The sequence below is a fragment of the Artemia sp. Qi Xiang Cuo genome, chromosome 5 (assembly GCF_049724085.1).
Source record: "Artemia sp. Qi Xiang Cuo chromosome 5, ASM4972408v1, whole genome shotgun sequence".
Lineage (NCBI taxonomy): Eukaryota > Metazoa > Arthropoda > Branchiopoda > Anostraca > Artemiidae > Artemia > Artemia sp. Qi Xiang Cuo.
The window spans coordinates 13,663,106-13,685,370 of NC_142798.1; the positions used below are offsets into that span (position 1 = coordinate 13,663,106).

Sequence of the window (22,265 nt, forward strand, 5' to 3'; positions counted from 1 at the left end):
AGTAAAAATAGACGATAGTCATACATCCATGGTTCATCGTCCATGTACGGTCCATGTTCCATCATATATGGTCCATGTAGCACAAAACATGCTTTATTAAGACAAACAATGCATTATGCATTCTTAATATATTATAAATGTACAGTAATTTATTTAACTATGAAGATAAAACTTTACGTTTCGAGTCACAAGAAATATCCATAAAAAAAAGAAAACAAATTTTCTTCTCATTATTTATCCAAATCAGATACACACTGAATTTTTTCTTACATTCTTCTTATTAAAATCCAAGTAACAAAAAATATCTTTGAAAAGTTTCAAAATTTTATATTTAGTCTCATGTAAAATTGCAAAAACATGAGATACATCCCCTTTGCTTGGGTTATAACCCTATGGGTTATATATAATTATAGTGTCAGTGAGTAGGATCAAAAAAGATAACGATAAACACATACGCGAGCAGAAGACATAATTTTTGTCTGAGATAAATCCCCAACAAACAAGGCATAAGGCTTAGCTGGACGTTTCGGCGCTCCTAAAGCTTTTTCTAATGCCTGGAAATAGAGAATATTTGGGTTAGTGCCAAGTTTCAACAACGGTCTAATCTGTTATAACTAACTGATAAGATCTTTGACGGTAGTGAACGGTAACTAAAGGGTGTTTGATGCTTTTGGTAGCAGAAACACTAAAATTTGAAGTCTGAAGACAATCACAAATTAAAATAAGTTCACATAAGAAAAATTTAGTTTTAGAACAAGGAGAAAAACACCCACTTGCGAAAATATCTATTTTAAGGTATTAAACCAAAAACGCACCCACAAAAGGCCAGTCTTAGTAAACCTAGCACAATCAAAATCAACATGCCTGATAAGTCTAGAGCAGGCGATTATGCCATCTATGTAAAGAAGTTTTAGACTTATTTTTATTGATAGGTATGGCTAGAAATGCGCTTTTTTTCAGGGTCAAGTGATAGTAGGAAATCGGGAAAGGGCTAAAACAAACAGAAACTTTTCCAATACTTTTTTTCAGTAAGAAAAGAAATAGAACTGTGAGAAAGTCCTATTTTCAACTATTTCTTACAAAAAAACGAAACCTTTGCCCAAATACAGCCAAAACACCGGCAATCGACAGTTATGAGATAGTTGATTATTTCAAAATTTTCAAAACTTCCCGAACAAAGTGTCCCAGTTTCCTATAGCCTACTGCCAAGCGAGAGTGTTTTTCGTCCCTATAAGTGTAGAATACACATAAAAACCGTGGACCATCCCGAGTGAATACTTATGAATAAAACCTTTCCGTTTTCAATATTATACCCCAACATGAGAGTACATTTCGTCCCAAGAAATGCAAGGAATCTATATCAAAAGCTGCGGACCACCCTTACTAAATATTTACTTATAAAACCTATCCATTTCCAACAGCATCTTGTCTCGCGAGGGTACACTTTGCCCTTAAGAGTGCAAGTAGTCAATAAAATCGTGGATAACCTATAGTGAATATATATGTATAGAAACATCTTCGTTTCCAGTAGCCTACTGCAACACGAGAGTATTTTTAACCTATAAGATGCAAGAATATATATATAGCCTACTACTACTAGTAACAACTGTACCATCAAGCCACCTGAGACCAAGACAGCTAAGCATGCTCTTCCTCCATCCTAAGCTATTTAAAGCCTCCCTCTTTACACCATCCCCAGAAGTTCCAATTTCTCTTATATCTTACCTTACGACGGCCTATTGTCCCTTTTGGGGATAACCTTCTTTTCGTTTTTCCCTAGATGGTTGGCCCACAAGGAAGATCTTTGGCAATTTCCCCCCTTCATCCGCGGATCGTGTACTAGCCATCTCAACCTTTCTTTGACTATAGCCCTAGAAAGTGGGATTGAATCACATTTTTCGTAAAGTTTACTGTTTGAAATACGGTCAGTCAGATGAGTATTCAAAGTAATCCGTTGAAAGGGCTAGTGCCCTTTTTAATAGTCGAAATTGATTGGAGGTCAACTAAACCCCCTCTCACGCCCACCATTTCCCCAAACACATCCAATCAAAATTTTGAGATAGCCATTTTGTTCAACGTAGTTGAAAGTTTTGGAAATTATGTCTTTGAGGATGACGAACCCCCACACCCCTCAGGGGAAGGGTCGTAATTTATGCTCTAAGGGCATAGAAGGTTTTTATAGATAGTGTTGACGTAGAAACTTCAAAGAGCTCATTCAATTGGAGACTGAAAGGGATACTAACCTTTTTAATAGTAGAAATGGATTGGAGGGCAACTAACCCCCCTCTCACGCCCATCGTCTCCCCAAACACATCAAATCAAAATTTTGAGATAGCTATTTTGTTCAGCGTAGTTGAAAGTTCTGTAAATTAGGTCTTTGAGGATGACACCCCCCCCCCACAGCCCTCACGGCAAGAGCTGTAAGTTATGCCCTGGGGGCATAAAAGGTTTTTATAGAAAGGGTTGTAGTAAAATTTCAAAAAGGGATCATTTAATTGGAAATTGAAAGGGCTAGTGCCCTTTTTAATTGTCGAAAGTGATAGGAGGGCAACTAACCCCCATCACACGCCCTCCATTTCCCCGAACAGTTCCGATACACATTTTGATGCAGCCATTTTGTTGAATGTAGTTGAAGGGTCTGGAATTTATGGCTTTTAGTAGGCTATGACACCACCCCCCCCCACAGCCCTCAGGGCTAAGGTTGTTATTTATGCCCTGGGGGCATATAAGGTTTTTATAGAAAGTGTTGCTGTAAAAACTTCTAATAGGGCCCTGGCGATTGAAAATTCAGAGGGCCCTTGCCTTTTTAATAGTCGAAAGTCATTGGAGTGAGAATGTTCTAATTTTGGTTTGACTTACTTTCTTATTTGTCCAAAGTCTGAAAAATAGCCTGGGCCTTTTCTATTCTACTTTTAACATCTTCACTACATTTACCATCTTTACTAATAATAATACACAGGTAAGTAAAGTTGTCCACTCGATTGATCTTCTTGTTTTTCAGTGCCACCTCTTCACCTTCGTTTATTCCTAGTCTTAATGACTTAGTCCTCTTCATATTAATTCCAAATCTATTCTTATATCCTGAACTCTCACCCCCCCCCCCCACAAAAAAATAATTTACTTTGCTAACCTTTTCATCTAGGGCACTCAAATCATCAGTCTAATGATGCGGACTTATATTTCCACATTTGATTCTGTGTTCTCCCATTGCCCTTGCTGTACTGCTTAGGACAAAGTCCATATAAATGAGGACAGAACATAACCCTTCTTAACTCCTGATTCAAGAGGTGAGATTAGATTTGGCATTCCTTTAACGTACATATATGACCTAGGGCTTACAGGGGTTGGGTTAACAACCCCTGCCTCAAACAATTTCAATAGCTCAGGATGGTTTCTTCACTTGACCTAAGGCAGCAATGAGCTAAATTCCAAATCACTCCCCTTTGCCAAGATTAGCCTAAAACTTAAAAGGAAGAAGATCAACATTTAATTCGTACGCTATGGGATAGGAGAATTTTAGCAGAAAAATTTAAAATTCTTCTTCCGAAAATGTGCACGGAAATAATTGTTATCCTGTGGTGGCTCAGTAGGTTTGATCTTAGCTTGGTAATACAGGACCCAGAGATCGAGTCCGGCTGTAGCAACGCACTACAGGGCCGACGCAGGGACCTCAGTAGTAAAAAAGCATCGTCAATCCGATTACTTACTTAAGCCTCGTCTTGATTGACATCATTTACCCTGCCAGCAGAATTTTTGTAGGCGGATCATTTTTGAACAGGCTGCTGTGGTTGGACAGTCAATATAACTGCCGAGCCTTCGAATATTCTGACGACTATGATTGGCTGTCCAGTCGAAGCTAACCCTACAGCTGTCAGGGTGAATGATGTCAATCAAGACGAGGCTTTACTTATACGGAAATCCTAATTTTAACTTTGGCCTCGATCAGAATCATACAGGCTGGATAAAATGCGGCCACTAGCAACCAAAACTCACCTTGTAATCTTGCACACAGTTTCACCCAAACATATCATGCTGGAAGTTTGTTGCTGGCTGGAAAAGTTTTAGAAATACCCTAATCAATAAAATTAAAAAAAAATAACTGAAAATAAAGGATATTGCAACAGTTCAGGAATACTTACTTAATTACACAAGACAAGACACACGCCGTTCCACCCGGGCATCAAAAGGCTGCTGGAGAAAATGGTTCCATTGGTTTCTGTCTTTTGTGTATGGTCGATTAAACTCAAAACCAAGCCTTGTCAAATTTATAAATATACTTCCGGAATCCCCCCAGTGATTCGACATCACTTCTCACGATATTACGCAAGAATTTTATCAGGCCACCTGTTTTTCTTAGACGAAGAAGGGGGGTGTTCTAGCAGAATATGTTACTTTGGGGTCACTTCTGGTAACCTCATTACTTAACATAGCCACTTGAGACATCTTTATTTGATCATGGCGGAAATGGCTTCAGGTTAGTTGAAATCATGTAGACAGTTCATAGGTTTTGATATGTTTGCCAAGTGTACACAGGAGGATTCTGGTTGTCTATTTTCTATGTATTTTTATACTGTCGAGAATATCCGGTGTTTTCAAATATTAATTTGAAAAACTTTTTCCACAAGACAAGTTTTTACAAAAAAAGTAAAGAACTCCATTAAACCAAAAATGAACAAAAGTAGAATCAAATAATCTACCAAGCATACAACTACCACGAAACAGCATCAATAAATAAATGAAACCCAAAACAAACAGAAATTAAAATAAATAACCGAGTCAAATTCAAAACGAGCAGAAATTAATGTGATTAGGTTCTAAATTCCTATGCTTCCTAAAAGCCAGAATATAATTTCCACTTTACTGAAAAGATTCCAATGAATTTACTGGAAAAAATGCGCATTGTCAGTTTAATATACACATCCTGATATTTATTGCTTAAAATCTTAATTAATTTTTGATTTCTTAAAGTTTTGATAACATTTAAAAAGATTTTTTTTCGGTGAAGTATAAATTATGTTCTGGCCTTTAGAAAGCATAGGGGTTTAGAACCCTACTCATATTAATTTCAGCTATTTTTGAATTTAACTCTTTATTTATTTTGATTTCTGATTTTTTAATGTCTTAGTCTATATCAAAAGCTATCAAAAAGGTTTTCAGCGGCTGTTGTGGTCCGCAGGTGGGAGCTTCTGTTGATTATCAAAAGCACTTACGTTCAAGTACTACTCACAGCTAGCTTTTCTAGCATTTTTCTTCTATTCATAAGCACAAAAAGGCTTTGTATAAGCCTTTGTACAGAAGTTCTTTGACGAGACTGGAGGAAAGGCAAATCCGAAAGAAAAAGTAAAAATATAGAAGACTCGGACAACAACATTTTACGTTTTAAATCTACATAAAACAAAATTCTTCCTTTTGACGACTTCTGAAAACCTGGGCCTGCACCTCTTCTGATGTGTGCCAATATTCGTTTTATATCGAGGGTGCTGATGGGTAATAATTACTTAGATCTATTTTAGACCATGAAATTGCCCCCACACTGAAACAGTATTACTGTATAATACACAGCGGTCTTATGAAAAAAAGAAAAAATAAAACATTAACAATTTGGTGCAAATCAAGGGGTACATCCCACGAATCCTCACTCTGTTACAACTATGTCTATGGGCATAGCCATTAAGGCTTTTTTAGCAGTCTAATTCATCCCACATACTACTACTACTAACAACTCACCGCAGCATCAAGCCACCATATGCCAACACAGCTACGCACTCTCATCCATCCAAATCTATTCAAAGCTTCCCTCTTAACACCCTCCCAGGAACTTCCCATTTTCTTTAACTCTTTCTTTATGACATTCTCCCACTCCAACCACGGACGAACTGCTTTCCGTTTAGCCCTAGACTGTCGGCCAAAAAAGATCCCATAACTAATAGCAGTATAAAATTGTTTCTCTTTTGAGTACTTGCCCTGTCAACAACTTACAGAAAATAGACCTCTTCTTCCACTGATTTCATAATTTCCCCCATAGTCATACTTGCAATTGCTCCATTAATTTCAATCTGGAGTACGAGTGGCAAAGGGCCTAAGTGAAATATTTTCGAATTAAGAGGGTGAAACTTATAATATTTTTAGTTGTCACGTCGTTTTTGCTAGTGACCTATAACTGTTTCAAAATAAATTTCCAGTGGTTTAGTTTTGGTTGCATTAGGATTCTTGGAAAACAAGAATTTGGATGCCAAGTTTCCCATGATTTCAAAAACACATCTAAGAAACTAAACCACATTCCCCCTCCCTTTTTATAACAGTTCGATTTTCAAAGGGCACTTTGAAGCTTGGATTAATTAGCAATAGTAATGATAATAATTTATTTTTAACCCACTAATAAACACAAGAGAAAAAGGAAGTACAAGAGAAAAAAGAAAGGGAAAAACACGAAATTATGCACAAATACAAAAACTCGACAAATGAACAAAAAACGGATGAGTCCGTGGTGCTGCCCAAGCTTGCCAGAGGCTGACTTCAACAACTTAAAGTGAAGTAATTCAAGCTTATTTCTCACATCGGATGCACTAAAATTTTGAATAAGTTTTGGCTCCCAGTTTATGAAGGCAAATAAAGAATGAACTTAAGATATCGAAAGTAATACGAGCGCAGGCGACTAACATTCTGACAATGCATAATCTACCTTTACACTTTTGATTAAAAATGGGAAGGATCTCCAGGTTCTTCTTATCCTTTTGAAATACTGACCAAGAGCACTGAATTTAACAAATATACCATAGAATCAGTAGAAAAATGAAATTTTGGAGAATAGCTTAAAGGTCATGAGAATGCAGGCTAGGCTATAAAGATCCTAGAATCAGTAGAAAAATGAAATTTTGGAGAATAGCTTAAAAGTCATGAGAACGCAGTCCAAGCCACAAAAATCGGAGATCTGATATCATGATAAAATGCCTGCGAGGACCAAAGGCCAAAACTGCCGACCATAGGGGGGAGTTGGCATTTGGCCGTATTTGCGATTGCCAAAAGCTCCAGCCCATTGTTTATGATCGTATGCCCTTACAAGCGTTCTAAGGTGGAAGGCTCGAGCTTCCAGTCGTAGCGAACGAAAACGAGAAGAAGGAGGATGGTCAGGCTATATTTTTGAGGATCGAGGGCACGAAAGAGCAGAGTAAAGTGACAAAAACCTGGTGATGAAGTTCCAAGCCAGAAGTTTTGATGCTGGTTAGAAGTTTTTCTAGAAAGCGCCTTCATACTATTCTCGAGAAAATGATCTGATCACACTTAAAGCTTAAAGCAAACATTCATATAATTCTTCTTACATTCGTCAAAAGTCTCTAGCAGATAGTCCATAGGGCTCCAATCCCAGTTGTGAGCAGAACAATGCTATAACAAAAACTAAGAATAGCTGCAAAAATACCTAATTATCATTGTTTGCAGCCTTTTTATATTCAAAAATTTTGCGGGTATTTTGTTTGTAATAGCCAAATATTTATGGCTATATTTGCGATTATGAAAGGCCTGACATCGTTTTTGTAGAACTTCAGCTAGACCCCGGAGCCGCGTCGATGAGGGAAGACCGGCGGCGGCGGTGCCAAAACAGCGCGCTGCCGCCGGTAAGATGTCGGCGGCGCACCGCGATCAATGTTGACTACAAAGATTAATGTTTTCATCAGTCTTTCTCAAATCACAGCTTAAATTTACAACAGATTCGAGCCTATTCACAAGTTCAAAAATTCACAAGTCGCTGGCTGGAAACTGGTCTTCTTCGTTATTCATCAAGAGAAGTAGAAATCTGGTAGAAACAAAATGGCTGAGGTGTTTCAGAACCCTTGCATAATACGAGATGTTGAAGTATCTATTAGCTATGTGTTCTTAACATAAATAATCACAAAAATTAGTAGTAGTTCTTTTCATAGGATAATATTGCATACAAGACCTTAAAAACCGCATCACAAAATTTGTGGGGCAACTGGATAAAAACTTTGAATAGAAGTTTGAAATTAGAACATTCATTTTTTCATAATGCTTTTTTTCTATATCTACTTTGTACTCTTTGAATAAATTTAAATACATGAATTTTATATTGATTGTTTTTTTTTTTTTTGCTGTTTTGGATTCCTAAAAAGCCTTCTTGTATTAAAAACTGGTTTTTAATAACAATTAAAAAGAATACGTTTTAAAGTTTTTTTTGGCTTCTTTATAGAATATATGTCATGTGGGCTAAGGCGGAACTGCTGCTTTTTTATTGCTTTTGGCTGCTCTTTTGGATATTATTCATTTTTTCTTTTGTGGATGCATTCCAAATTATAAACTCATAAATACCTAATATCAGTCAAATTAGAAACTGCATCTAAAAGGAGTAAATTTATCAAATTGAAAAATACATGATGAAGACCTCACATCAGAACACTTCAACTACAATGAAACAAAAACACTTAATGGTTTATTTGGTATGAAGAAAAATTAAGTGCCAGCTATTTTCTTAGGTAAAAAATGAAAAGCTCATCTGTTTTAAATATAATTTAATGAAATAATATGCAGACTGAAGTAGCTCCAGGAAGATGTTGAGATTGTCTTCCTAGTTCATCACTTTTAATCCAAGAAAAGTGTTAGGACACTTAGTATCAGTTATTGAGTTTAAGCTTTGATTTCCAAATGCTCACAAAAATTACCAAATTTAAGAAAGTCACCTGTGGGCAAAATACTCAAAGACTCCTCTTTGATCCCCACCCAGGCTCAAAGCTTCGCTATGATCATATCCATGGAAATCTCTAAAGATTTTCTTTTTGAAATAGCTTTCAAGCGTAGTTAGGGGTATTTAGCCTTTTTTGCTTTTCTTCAAAGCTTTGAAAAAAGTGTAATAACATTCCAGATATTTTATGTGGCGCATTTGTGAATATTTTTGGTAATAATTTGAGGGGGGACTAAAATTCTTCAACCACTGTAGACACATAAGAACGTTGTAACATCTTGTACCCTGAGGTCATATGACTATCAAAGATTCCTCCTTGAACCTCCTAAATTGAAATCTTTTATTATGACATGGCCTTTTAATGTAACATGGGCACTGGACCAAGGGCGCCATTGTCACTCGAGCGCAACGTTAGGTGGGGATGTCGATATCACTTTCGTCACACCAATGCGTGAATCTGCCTGGTTCTTATAAAAAGATGTTTTGAAAGTAAACCCGCTTCATCAATAAGAGCCGCGTTTTCAGGCTCAGCGGGTTCGATCACGGGTGGTTCTCGTCTAGTTTCAAGTTTCTAGTTTTACGTCAAGTTTCGTCTAGTTTCAGCGGGTTCGAAGTTTTAACTCTGTGTTTGATGCATTAGATGCACTGATGCACAACGCTTGGTGCACTAGACGAGAACAACCCGTCTTCGAAGACGGGTTGTTCACGGCTCAGCGGGTTCGAACACGGGTTGTTCTCGTCTAGTGCATCAAGCGTTGTGCATCAGTGCATATAGTGCATCAAACACGGGATTGAAACCTCGAACCCACTGAAACTAGACGAGAAACTTGAAACTAGACGAGAACAACCCATGTTTGAACCCGCTGAGCCTGAAAACGCGGCTAAGAATAAAACACGGGTTGGACGCATATGTCCCTTTCCCTTTGGACGATAAAACTATACAATTGCTGTATCAAGTATAACTCACGAAAATCTTGTTAATGTTTGTCAACTTTTTGGCATCCCTGCTTTCAAAAAAAAAATCAAGGTACTACCACTTAAATATTATAACTCCCTATCCCCCCTCCCTCTGGACACCATCTTGATAGGATGCCGTCTCTGCTTTATATTTAAAAAAATAACTTTTTGGCATCCCTGCTTTCAATAAAAAAATTTCGAGATATTATCAATTAAATGCAATACCTTCCTACCCCCCACCTCTGGATACCACCTTGATAGGATACCGTCTCAGCTTTACATTAGAAAAATAATTTACTTAATAATTAACTAGGTCACTATATGATTCAAGCAAACGCGCGAAATTACGTTACGCCGCTTAGTGTTCCTTGAAAAAAAAATTTAGGGTATAAGTAAAGGGGTACAAAGACAACAACAAAAATGTCAAAATTATTCAGGCATGATGGTTCATTCAGGTCGAATTATTCAGGTATGATGCATAGATTCGCCGTGGCATTCAATGGGGGTAAAAATGTTTCAGAAAGAAGATTGTATTTTCTATCAGTCGTTCAACAATTGAGTATTAAACATTAAGAAAATCTTATCTAAAAACAGCAAAAGAAAAAAAACAATTCTGCAAACTTAAAATTCAGCTGTAGAAACCAGCTGTCGGCTGTCATTTTCAAAATCCAACTGAAGGCTGAAGCTGTATAGTAGTGAATGCGTTCTATATTTCTATTCAACTTGAAAATAAATTCTTGACTACGAATGATGTAAGAAATAGCGACTGGGAAACTGCATTCGAAATGATTTAAACTCCTTTCATAAAGACGATACTTTTTTTTATCAACATATGAATAACTGTGGATATTGCAATATTTGCAATTGCATACTGCATCTGTCTGGTTTTTATGCAAAGTAACAAAAGAGACGAAAATTAACGAACAAGAGAGTAGTGAAGAATTATGGTATGCAAAGTAATATTTGCCAGGGAAAGTCACTGGTGACAGATCGCTAGGGGTAGCACCGTGATTGCGGGATTTTCGGGGATTTGGGGAACCTAATTTTTTTTTCCGGGTGACGCATAGATTTTCGGGGAAATACCCGAAAATTCGGAGATAGTGCAAGCCCTGCTTGATTTCTAATCAGGAAAATCGGAATACTAAACCACACGAGAAGGAAAAACTCCGACTTTGCGGTTGACGCAATAAAGAATTCCCGCAAAATTTATTTTAAGTCGACTGAACGCGGCCACGTAGGCCGGCGGCGGCGTTGCGACACTTCGGTGGCGGTCGACTGGGGCTATCGTCGGCGGCGTTCGGTCGATCCACCGGCGCGGCGCCGGGGTGTAGTTTCAGCCCTTAAAGCATACAAGGGCAGAATACTCGCGCTTCCTTGTAGCGAGCAAAGTGAGCAGAGTGAGATGACAGTAGGCTATAATTGCAGTGGCCGAAGGCCCCGCAAGAAAAGTGATGCGATAAAAAGGCGGTAAAACACGTTCTTCCTTGCAAACCCTTTTTATAATAGCTTTTATTATCTGATTGATCAGCATCTTACATGACGAATCTGGATTTTTACGAGTACATTATATACAAATGAAAAAAAGGAGAACTTACGATTCTAGCATAATTTTCTTTGCAAACCCTTTTTATAATAACTTTTTCATCATCTGATAGTTCAGCTTCATAACTTTTTTGTCTGTCCCTATATTCTTTCAAATCTTGGAGGTATGATTTCACGTAGACCTCTTTTCGCTCCTTTGGTAATGCCTTCCATTCTTTTATCAAATAGCTTCTTCTTTCTACAACATAGAAGAAAACATTATTGACATAATAACGTTTCTCTCTGGTAAAAATAAAAACAAAAAGCAAAAAAGTAAAGGAGCTTTTACTTATGACGAAATAATCCAGCATCAAACACAGACAATTTTATATTGAATTAGAAATACAATCTTTCCCTCGGATCATCTTTTATCCAAACCATGTAGAAAACAAATAATCTACTCTTCACTTAGTAGAAAAAAAAACTAGCCATAAACAAAATCAGGCATCAATTTATGTTGAACGTTGCATGTCATCTGATAAAGTGAAGCAAAACATTTCTTTTTTACATCACTGAGCCCTGAACATCAGGATTTATGTTGTTGCATTGAAAGTCATCTGATAAAGTGAAGGAAAACATTTATTTTTTACATCACTGAGCACTGAACATCAGGCTTTATGTTATTGCATTGAAAGTCATCTGATAAAGTGAAAGAAAATATTTCTTTTATACATCACTGAGCACTGAACATCAGGCTTAATATGGGAACTTTTCCCAGGAGCTGTTTACGGTATCAAGTTGAAACTTCCAGTGTGTGTTGAGAGGGATATCGAAAAAAAAACGACAGAAGGTGCTATGTGCATACTACTAATAATGCTACTGCTACAACTATTGCTACTATTGAAGCAAAGGGTAATAAGGAGAAGCTTTAAGGGATGTTGAACTAAATCAAAGCACACTTTGCATGTAGATTGTCAAAAGGGTATACCGGGAATATCGCACTAAGAAAGAAAGGCAAAGAAGAGAGAAACGAAGATAATAACAGCCAGTAAAAAAACAAAAAAAAAAACGAAAAGGACTATGCAAACATTTCGGTCAAGACCTCCGCTTGACCACCTTCAGTGCAAATATTAAAAAATACAGATAAAAATCCAAAACATAAGTAAAAATCATACCAAAAAAAAAAATTGAAATAGGAAAGACCTTTTCAAAGCGACGGTGAAAGGGTATGAATTAAAAATACAATCCTGAATGACATTTCATATTTTAGTTTCTGTTTTTTTTTTAAGGTTTGGTTTTTATTTCATGTTTTGGATTTTTTATCTTTGTTTTTTTTTATTATTTGCACTGAAGACAGTCAAGCGAACGTCTTGACCGAAAAACCTACATTGTCCTCTAGTTTTTTTTCGCTGGCTGTTATTATCCTCGTTTCTCTTGGACGTAAAATCAAATTCGACAACCATACTGTGATAGAAATTTTAAAATAAATTTCCATTCTATTCTTCTTTACGTTTCTTTAGTCTTATCATTATTACATGGTCTCAGAAATCACTTAAGAATATCAAAGGAACTGCTTAAATTATTAAGCTGAAACTTTCGGAATATGTTGAGCCGGGGCGCAGCTAAGACAGGGGGACTCCTCCCAAAGTTCTTGGAACTTTTGGCGTCTTAATTTAGCTTTTGTGTCCGCATTTGTCAGCACACTAGATGATTTTGTTAGCACATTCTTTATACCCCCCCCCCCCTCCACATTCAAAACCCTAGCTTCACCCCTTATGTTAAGGAGACACTTAAACTAACCAAAGGCATAATGTACATACTGCAACCACTAGTATGATTATTGCAACTAGTGAGGCTAATGTTATTAAGGTGAAACTTTCAGGGAATGTTTAATGGGAACTAAACCCAAAAAACTTTCAAAGCGAACTAAACTCACTAAATTAATACAAACTAAAGCAACTAAATGCATGCTGCTTTTCAAAAGGGTCTATAAGCAATAGCTTAGGAGTGGCTTAGAGCATTCAGTTGAAAGTTTTAGGGCATGTTGACCAGGATGCTGAACTAGCCAAAAGACACTATTTGCATGTTATCATTATTACTACTACTACGACTTTCACATCTACTTAGGCAAAATAAATTAACGGGAAACCGTCAGGGAATGTTTAGGGGGGGTGCTAAACTAAACCAAAATACACTGTGTGCTTTCGGGTTGTCAAAAGATGTATGAGCACTTTCTCAGGAACAGCTTAGAATGTTTACTTAAAACTTTGACTTTGTTGAGAGGGATGCTGAACTAACAAAAGGCACTTTGTACATACTGCTACTACTACTACTACTACTATTAAGGCTAAGGGTAGGACGGTGAAATTTTCAGGTAGTGTTTAGAGCGATCTTAAACTGCATCAAAACAGACTCTGTGAATGCAGGTGGTCAAAAGGGCATTACAGCAATGTCAAAGAAATAGTTTGAGGATTAAGTTGAAACTTTCAGGGTATGTTAAGGGGGACGTTGAACTCACAAAAGGCACTATGTTCATACTACTACTACTACTACTCTCTCTTTGATCGTGCCCTAAACATTAGTTCTGATTCCCACATCACAGCAGAGCTAAACTTTATCATTGACACACTTTTTGGAAATGTCTATCCTATTTTACTTATTAATAATACAATTAACCGTAGACCGAACAAAACTCCCGTAAAATCAATGGTAGTTTACCTTGTGAAAATTCCGATAATCCCTGAAATATAATTTACCTCCCATACATCCCAAAAATCACTACGCATCTTAAAAAGCTTGCACACAAAAAAACCTGAATGTAGTATTTACTAATAATTTCAAAATCATAAATTTCCTTAAATTCTGGTAAAGATAAAACCCCAGTTACTCGTCAAACAGAGGTCTATCAAATACCATGCGATTGTGGCAAATACTATGTAGGTAAAACTCACCAGAATTTAGAGAAACGGCTACAACAACATAAAGATAATGTCACCAAAGCTCTAAACTCTAATATTGTTAATGTTTCTTTTTGATTTTGCCTTAAGCAGCCATATATTTGAAAACCATAGCCACAAAATACTTTTTGAAGAATCCACCCTTATAAGCAATGACCTAGGCATAAAGCAGGTTGTTCGAGAAGCAACTGAAATCAGACTTAAGATTCATAATAACATTTCCTTAAATAGGGACTAGGGGGAATATTTACTAAATGCTCTATATACAAATTTAGTTAAAAACGATCTTACAAAATATTAAAAAAAAAAACCAGTAGACATTAACACAGAACCAGTTATAAAAAGACCTTTGATGTTAGCTGCTAAAAAGGCAAGATTAGCAATGAAAACCTTAAGAGATTTTGGAAGTATGCTTCAGCTTGGAAACCAGGGAGATACTCAGTTACAGAACTGCTTGTAAATGGCAATACGGTTAGTACCCCGATAGATATAGCAGCTGAATTGAGTAGTCAATTTAAGTCAGTGTTCACGCCTCCAGACGATGTCCCCTTACCAGAGGCACCAGAATATTCTGTTGAGGAACCCATACAAAAGATAACTGTGGTTGCCTCTGATGTGAAGAGTCGACTATTGCTGCTTCATCCTAACAAATCCGTTGGCCCTGATAAAGTTCACCCACAAGTATTGAAAGAAGTTCATGCAGAAATAGCTCTTCCTCTTACGAACATGTTTCAGAAGTCTCTTGATGATAAGCAGATTCCTCAGGATTGGCGGAATGCTAACGTTATACATGTACACAAAGGGGGTAGCCGCAACTGTGTTTCCAATTATCGACCCATTAGTCTTACATCTGTAGCTGGTAAAATCTTAGAAGGAATCGTGAATACTCATATTGTCGGAGACCTGACCACTAATGAGCTGCTCAGTGATAGTCAGCATGGCTTCAGACGTGGATGCTCGGTTGAGACTAACTTGATTGATGCGTATGATTGTATTACTGAGCATTTAGATCGATCAATCCCTGTCGACTTGGTTCAATTGGATTTTGCGAAAGCCTTCGATAAAGCATGTCACCGTAGACTAAGGACCAAGTTATTTGCAATTGGAATATATAATGAAGTCGTAGAATGGGTGCTTCAGTTTCTTTCCGGGAGGAAGCAAAGGGTGAAAATATCTTAAAAAAAATGGACAGGTATTCTTTTCAGAAGAAGTGAATGTGTTAATTGGAGTGCCCCAGGGAACCATCTTGTGACCAACACTATGCAACATTTATATTAATGATGAACCAACCACCATCAAAAATTAAATAAGTCTTTATGTTGGCGACTCCAAACTCATTGGACCTGTTGTTACACCCGATAAGAGAGTCTCTATGCAGAATTACCTATGGATACTTTCCCAGTGGGCAGGGAAGTCCAAAGGTATTTTGGACATTCACCAGTGAATGTCGACATTCAAGATTTTTGGACATTCAAGGTAACATGTATACATATATATATATATATATATATATATATATATATATATATATATATATATATATATATATATATATATATATATATATATATATATATTTCTTCTGGTAAAGAAATAAGAATTTTTACCCTGACATAGAAATAAGGAAAAGACACAAATAAAACAGAAACCATACATAAAATAGAAAGCAACTAAATCTAAAATAATCCATGAGAGGCTATCTGACCCCTCGGTCCACTATTAAGTGTTAAAAAAATATATTGAAAACATATATGACTCAGATTGGTTAAGAGTCAAAATAGGAATGTTGAATTGCAGTGGAGCGGGGACTGCAATGCAAAATCAGAATTGAGAATAGTTTCAGCATTATGGAAGACATTAACATGATAAAACTAGCCCAATAACTTTAAAAAAGCAGATTGGAATTCCATAGATAAAAAATTACAAGATAACAGGTGAATGGTTTACTTGAGTGGTTAACACAAGTCATGTGAAGCTGACTACTTCACACAAAAAAAAATCGGACACGGCGTTATGGTTTTTGTCACTTAACTATAATTTGATCTGGTTGCTTTATTAATTATATTGTTTAATGTTATTACTGATTAATGTTCCTGTTGGTTTTCTTTTTTGTGTCCAATTTGTTTTCTAAAGTGTTTATTCTACTATTTATCTTTTGATGTAAGGGGTTATACATATATATATATTATTATTACATTTTCATTTTGTGTTTTAACAGAGAAAATAGGATTTGCTAGTTGGTTTTCCCTATCTTTATTTTGTCAAATAAATAAAGGTCAAAGTTATATTTGGCCTTTAAATTGGCTTAAATTATCAAGGGTATACTGATGGCAAGGTGTTGAGGGCTAGAATCGTTATCTGTTATCAGGGTTATGCTGAGACCAAGAAGGGGAATATGCTATAAAACTCAAAAGGCTTGATTCACTCAAAAAGATATAATAGCTGTTAAAAAAATAAACAGCTTCTGAAAAATTTCTGGGATTGATAATTGACCTACTTGGTGACAGCTGTAGTTTATATTACACTCCCAATACTCTTAGTCACTATTATGTTTACAAATCAAGCCCCCTTCTCGTTTTGATGCATGCAATAATTAGTTTTTTTTATTAATTGTTATTGTTAATATAACTGGACATGGGGGATGGTTACAGGGAATTATCCCCCGAAATTGGTCAAAATAATTGTCCACACAAAATAGTCTAAAATGCACCTTTTTATGCTTCCAACCATCCTATTTAAAAATAAAATTCTTTTACTCCTCCCCCTTTGAGCAATACATATGAGCAATAACCTAGACCTGTGAGTCTCAATATGAACTCCATTGTGGGCTTTCCTTAAGGAGTCTAAGGGATACTATCTCTGAAAATGTTGCTCTTGAAAAGGAAAAAAAATCATACCAAGTCCTTACCTTTGAAAGTAAAATTTGGAAACTTTTCTTTCATTTCTTCACTTTTATCCACAGCATACCTTAGGAACAGTGGTATCGGTTTCTTTGGTTTTTCCAACAACATCTGAGCTATTTTTGGGCCATAGGATTGACGGACCTTTAGGAAAGAGACTCCACTATTGTGGAAGGAGCGATAGCAAACTTGCCTGAAATCCAGATTAGTAAAATGTAGCAATTGAGGAAAAAAGTATCTTTAAAGACAAAAAGAGGAAAATCTTGAGAAAAAAACGAGTCTATGACCAGTACGGTAGAAAGAAAAGATGACAATCACAATGGATATTTTCCTTGGATAAAACTAGGAATCTTCAGCGCTAAAAACAGAAATAGCCTTGGACATAACCAATTAAAAGAGAAAAGATTAAATAAAATCTAAAATTAATCTTGCAATTTTTCTCTCCAGAAGATTTCAGTGTACCCAGTTCCCTGGTCCTGAACTGCCTGAACTTTAAGATGAACAATTTTCGGATTTGTCTGCAGTTAATATATATATATATATATATATATATATATATATATATATATATATATATATATATATATATATATATATATATATATATATATATATATATATATATATATATATATATATATATATATATATATATATATATATATATATATATATATATATATATATATATATATATATATATATATATATATATATATATATATATATATATATATATATATATATATATATATATATATATATATATATATATATATATATATATATATATATATATATATATATATATATATATATATATATATATATATATATATATATATATATATATATATATATATATATATATATATATATATATATATATATATATATATATATATATATATATATATATATATATATGTGTGTGTGTGTGTGTATATATAGCTCCTCTAGATCTCTAAAAATACCCTTCGTTAGTATTTTCCTTATACCTTTCGTCAGTATTTTTCCTTAAAAAATAGCCCCTTCACCTCTCTAGACTTGCAAAACATCTTCTTTTTTATTCCCTTGAAAATGAAAAATCTCTACCCCCTACATTTTTGTAAATTGGTGCCTCTGATTAAGTTATTGTCAGTGAATAATCGCACCTGCCCTTTCAAGATTAATTGCCTTTCCAGGCTTTCCTAGGGAATATATGTATTTTTTTCGATATATATGTCCTAATTAATAAAAGAAATATGGACAACCACAGAAAGCACTGGTAGTTAAATTCCCTAAAAGCTTTAAACACTTTTGCTGATTACAACAATGTTAGGTGAACTACAAAATTGCTTAGATCCTATTTAATGATGCATCTGATCATTGTGTTATTATCCCATTTTCTCTGGATGAGGAATAAAACGTGAAAAGAGAACAAGTAAAAGTCACTAAGGGATAATTAAACCAAAAAGATAGAGAAGGTGAATATAAGAATAGGATATATATGTTACCATGAATGTCCAAAATTCTTGAATGTAGACATTCACCAGAGAATGTCCAAAATAAGTTTTTTCTCCTTGGGTTTAGTCAGCATTGCCAGTCAATTTTTCAGTTTAATGTAAGGATTAATGATGGCAGGCTAAATTCGATTAGATTGGGCTAGGTTAGGTTTTTAACCCATTTCTGATATTTATAGCCAAATTCAACCTAACATAAATTAACACAGCCCAATTTTAACTTTTACCATCATAGCTTGCAAGACTGAAAAAGCTGACTCACAAAGCTAATTGAATCCAAGCAGAGAAAAAGGAATTTTGGACATTCACCTGTGAATGTCAACATCAACCAGATTTCTGACTTTCATGGTAGCATATAGATTGGAATAATGCCTTAAGTGTCAAAACTCAAATCAGTCAACTACTTTATTTTAATGTTTGATCAAGTTTGTCGTTTGGTGTTTCAGAAAAATACCTTGAGATATACCTTGAAAAATACCTTGATATACCTTGAAAAATACCTTAATATACCTTGAAAAATACCTTGATACACCTTGAAAAATACCTTGAGATATACCTTGAAAAATAACTTGCTATACCTTGAGATATACCTTGATATACCTTGATATACCTTGAGATATACCTTGATGAACTTGAAAAATACCTTGATATACCTTGATATACCTTGAGATATACCTTGAAAAATACCTTGATATATACCTTGATATACCTTGAGATATACCTTGAAAAATACCTTGATATACCTTGAGATATATCTTGCATGTCATGGGTCACTGAGAGCCTCCTGAAAAGTATATAGGAAAAACATATTGATCTAACATGGAGATCAAACTTACATCATTTTCATCTGTTAAATTAAAATCAGATTATCCGCCGACTGCTAATTTTCACTCCAAAGCCTAAAGATTGCAGAAAAATACAGTCCATTACAAAAAAAAACATAAACCAGGGATTGAATACAACCTTGTTTGATATCAGGAAGTATGTTAACAGAACGCGTGTGCCTAGTATCTGTTGCCCTTGCAGCATTCACTATCTTTATGAAGGGTCAATCTCAGTTTGATCAATTTCAAGGACATAAAATAAGGCCAAATTCCATACCCCTTCTTCATCAGACAGTAATGGCTGTGACTTGCTTTTACTTTCTAGGAAGCTGTAAATTTCCTTTCTTAATTCAAATATTCTACACAGAACTTTCTCACAACTTAGAAGAAATTTTCTTCTTGTTCTATGTTTTATGAATAAAACATTGAGAGGAAAACGATGCAAGAATTCAATTTGTGTTTTTTTACAGTATGTTATTGGAAAAGAGTAGGGAAGTGGGAGCCTTGAAAAATATAAAAGGGTAAAAACATACTGGGAAGAAACTACAGATGACACAAGATCTTCTGATATAGACTGCCCAAGCTACAAGCTTTAAAACCTGCAGATGTGAATAAAGAGCAACGTTTTGATTTTCTGAATGGTTTGAATAATCTTTTCTGTGAGGCTAAAAAAGGTATTTTAGTGTTAAGTTTAAGGAAGTTAAAGGCAACCCTTTGAAGACTTATAAATCTGCTGTGTTATATATCAGAGTCCTAATTTTTTACTGTCCGAGTTAACAGTAAATGAGGCCATAGCTGCAGATGGTTTTACAATATGTAGTGAATCTCAAAATAATTTTTCTTCAATAGGTCCAATAATAGCCAATAAAATTTCCCATTTCTAGACAATCCACTTTGCCATCCCCTATTGATGCATCATAGTATCTAAAGAAAATTACAATGGACAAGCTTGGGAAGCAGTTTCGTTACTAGCCAAAAAGTTTGGGGGGAGGGGAGTAAGAGATTTTACTGACTGGCTGGTCATTCTTACCAACCGTTTTTGTCAATAATTAGCATAATGTCCATTTCAAATACAAAATGTAAAATCACTGCACGAGTGGGTAAAACCGCTGCATTTACCAACCAAAATTTAGATTTCGGTACATATCGTGTCACTATTTTAATGTTGTTTATTTAACCAATGGAAAGTTGTGGCACCATCTATAAAATCACGACAGGATTTGGTAAAACTACTGCGTCAACCAACCAAGTTCGAAATTTCTGTAGATGACATGTATTTTCGTGGTCTTTATTTAACAGAATAAAAATCGTGGCGCAAAGCGCCACGATTTTACCAAATTATTTTTTTTACCAAGTGACCAAAAACATTGGGGGGTGCCTTCCCCCCATACGTGATGGCCCTGTTGGGGAGACCATGTCCACAATAAAATAACAGTTTGTGTGGTAGCAACCTGGTGAGCCTAAAAATTCTGAAATACGTTTTCCAATATATATCTAGTATTCTAACATCAATAATTAATGATTGTTTCCAACATAGTAAGTTTCCAGATTGCTTAAATGCAAGAGTCACCTGCATTTATAAGGATGGTGATAGAAATAATGTTGGCAATTATTGCCCAATGCCAGTTTTAACAGTTATTTTGCATCTTGTTGAGACATGTTTTAGCACTCAGTTAACACATTTTCTTGAAAAATTTAATTTGTTGAATACTAATCAGTTGGGGTTTCAAAATAATAGGAAGATAGAAGATGTATTGATATTTTTGACTAGTGCAGTTAATGCAGATTTAGACAAACAATTTAAGGCTAGTGCAGTGTTTCAATGAAATATTGTCATTATTTGCTAATGCCACTGCATACACCACCACTACAAAGACAAAAGAGTTACTCCTGACACTGACAAAAGGTATGATTCATAAGTTACATTCTTGGTTGAGGGCAACTAGGGTTAGGGTTGATATGGGTAAGTCAAATTCTGTCATTTTTCCCGGTTCTCCTGTTTTTGTTCAGTTGGAAGTACTTCAATCAGAATATAATAATTCTTAGTGGTATTCCTTCATTCAAGAGTGCAGCTAAATAATTATTTTTTAGTTAGTGTGCATTTTAGTTATTTTTTGGACAGGGAGGGGGGGGGGGTAGTCAATTTTTTTCTGGCAAATTTTTACTCTGAGTGATAAGCGTAGCCTTTGAGCTACATATTATAGCTTTGCAAAGTTTTTGCTGCGGGTGCCCCTGTGGATGAGTAATCGGTACATGTCTAGGAGGTTTAATATAATTGACTCAGAGGATGGTATAGGAGCGCAAATCCGGCGTTTTAATTTGTGTATTTGCGGCCTGCCATGGGCTGAATTGCTACAACAGTAATGGACTCAAATTTTTTCTCGTTTACTTTGTATGGCTTTTTTTATTTGTGTTATCTATTTTGAACTGGTATTATCTTTTGTTTTCGTTTTGTTTTGCTCCATCCGCCTGTGTTTTGATGGGTTAATAAACCATATATATATATATATATATATATATATATATATATATATATATATATATATATATATATATATATATATATATATATATATATATATATATATATATATATATATATATATATATATATATATATATATATATATATATATACAGGCTCAATATTTAAGGTTTATTATTAAGTCATTGTATATATGATGTCATATATACAATGACACCACAATAAAACTTAAATCCTGAGTCTGATGCCCATGCCACATCATAGTCACATCTACCAATAAGAAAACCCAAATATCATGAACGACAAGGGAATTTTCTTGATTTTAGCATCACACTTGTATTTAAAAAGCAAAAATTAAAATTGCAAGAAATTAGTTTAAAGAGTTTGCACCAATAGTAATTTGTGTCCATCTGTTCTCTACTAATAC

The 22,265-nt window shown here is 35.1% G+C and overlaps 1 protein-coding gene across 4 annotated transcripts in view; it reads right to left on the reverse strand.

Moving 5' to 3' along the window:
* LOC148951834 (transcription factor A, mitochondrial-like) overlaps positions 1-22,265 on the reverse strand; it is a 50,108-nt gene that overhangs the window by 12,877 nt on the left and 14,966 nt on the right. For 3 of the 4 annotated variants that reach the window (XM_089088736.1, XM_089088738.1, XM_089088735.1), the window contains exons 2-4: positions 17,036-17,220; positions 11,245-11,429; positions 456-554 (exon numbers count right to left, since the gene is read on the reverse strand). In XM_089088736.1, the coding sequence (XP_088944862.1) occupies positions 456-554; positions 11,245-11,429; positions 17,036-17,220 (469 nt within the window). The remainder of the gene's footprint in view (positions 1-455; positions 555-11,244; positions 11,430-17,035; positions 17,221-22,265) is intronic. The other variant, XM_089088737.1, reaches the window with a different exon arrangement.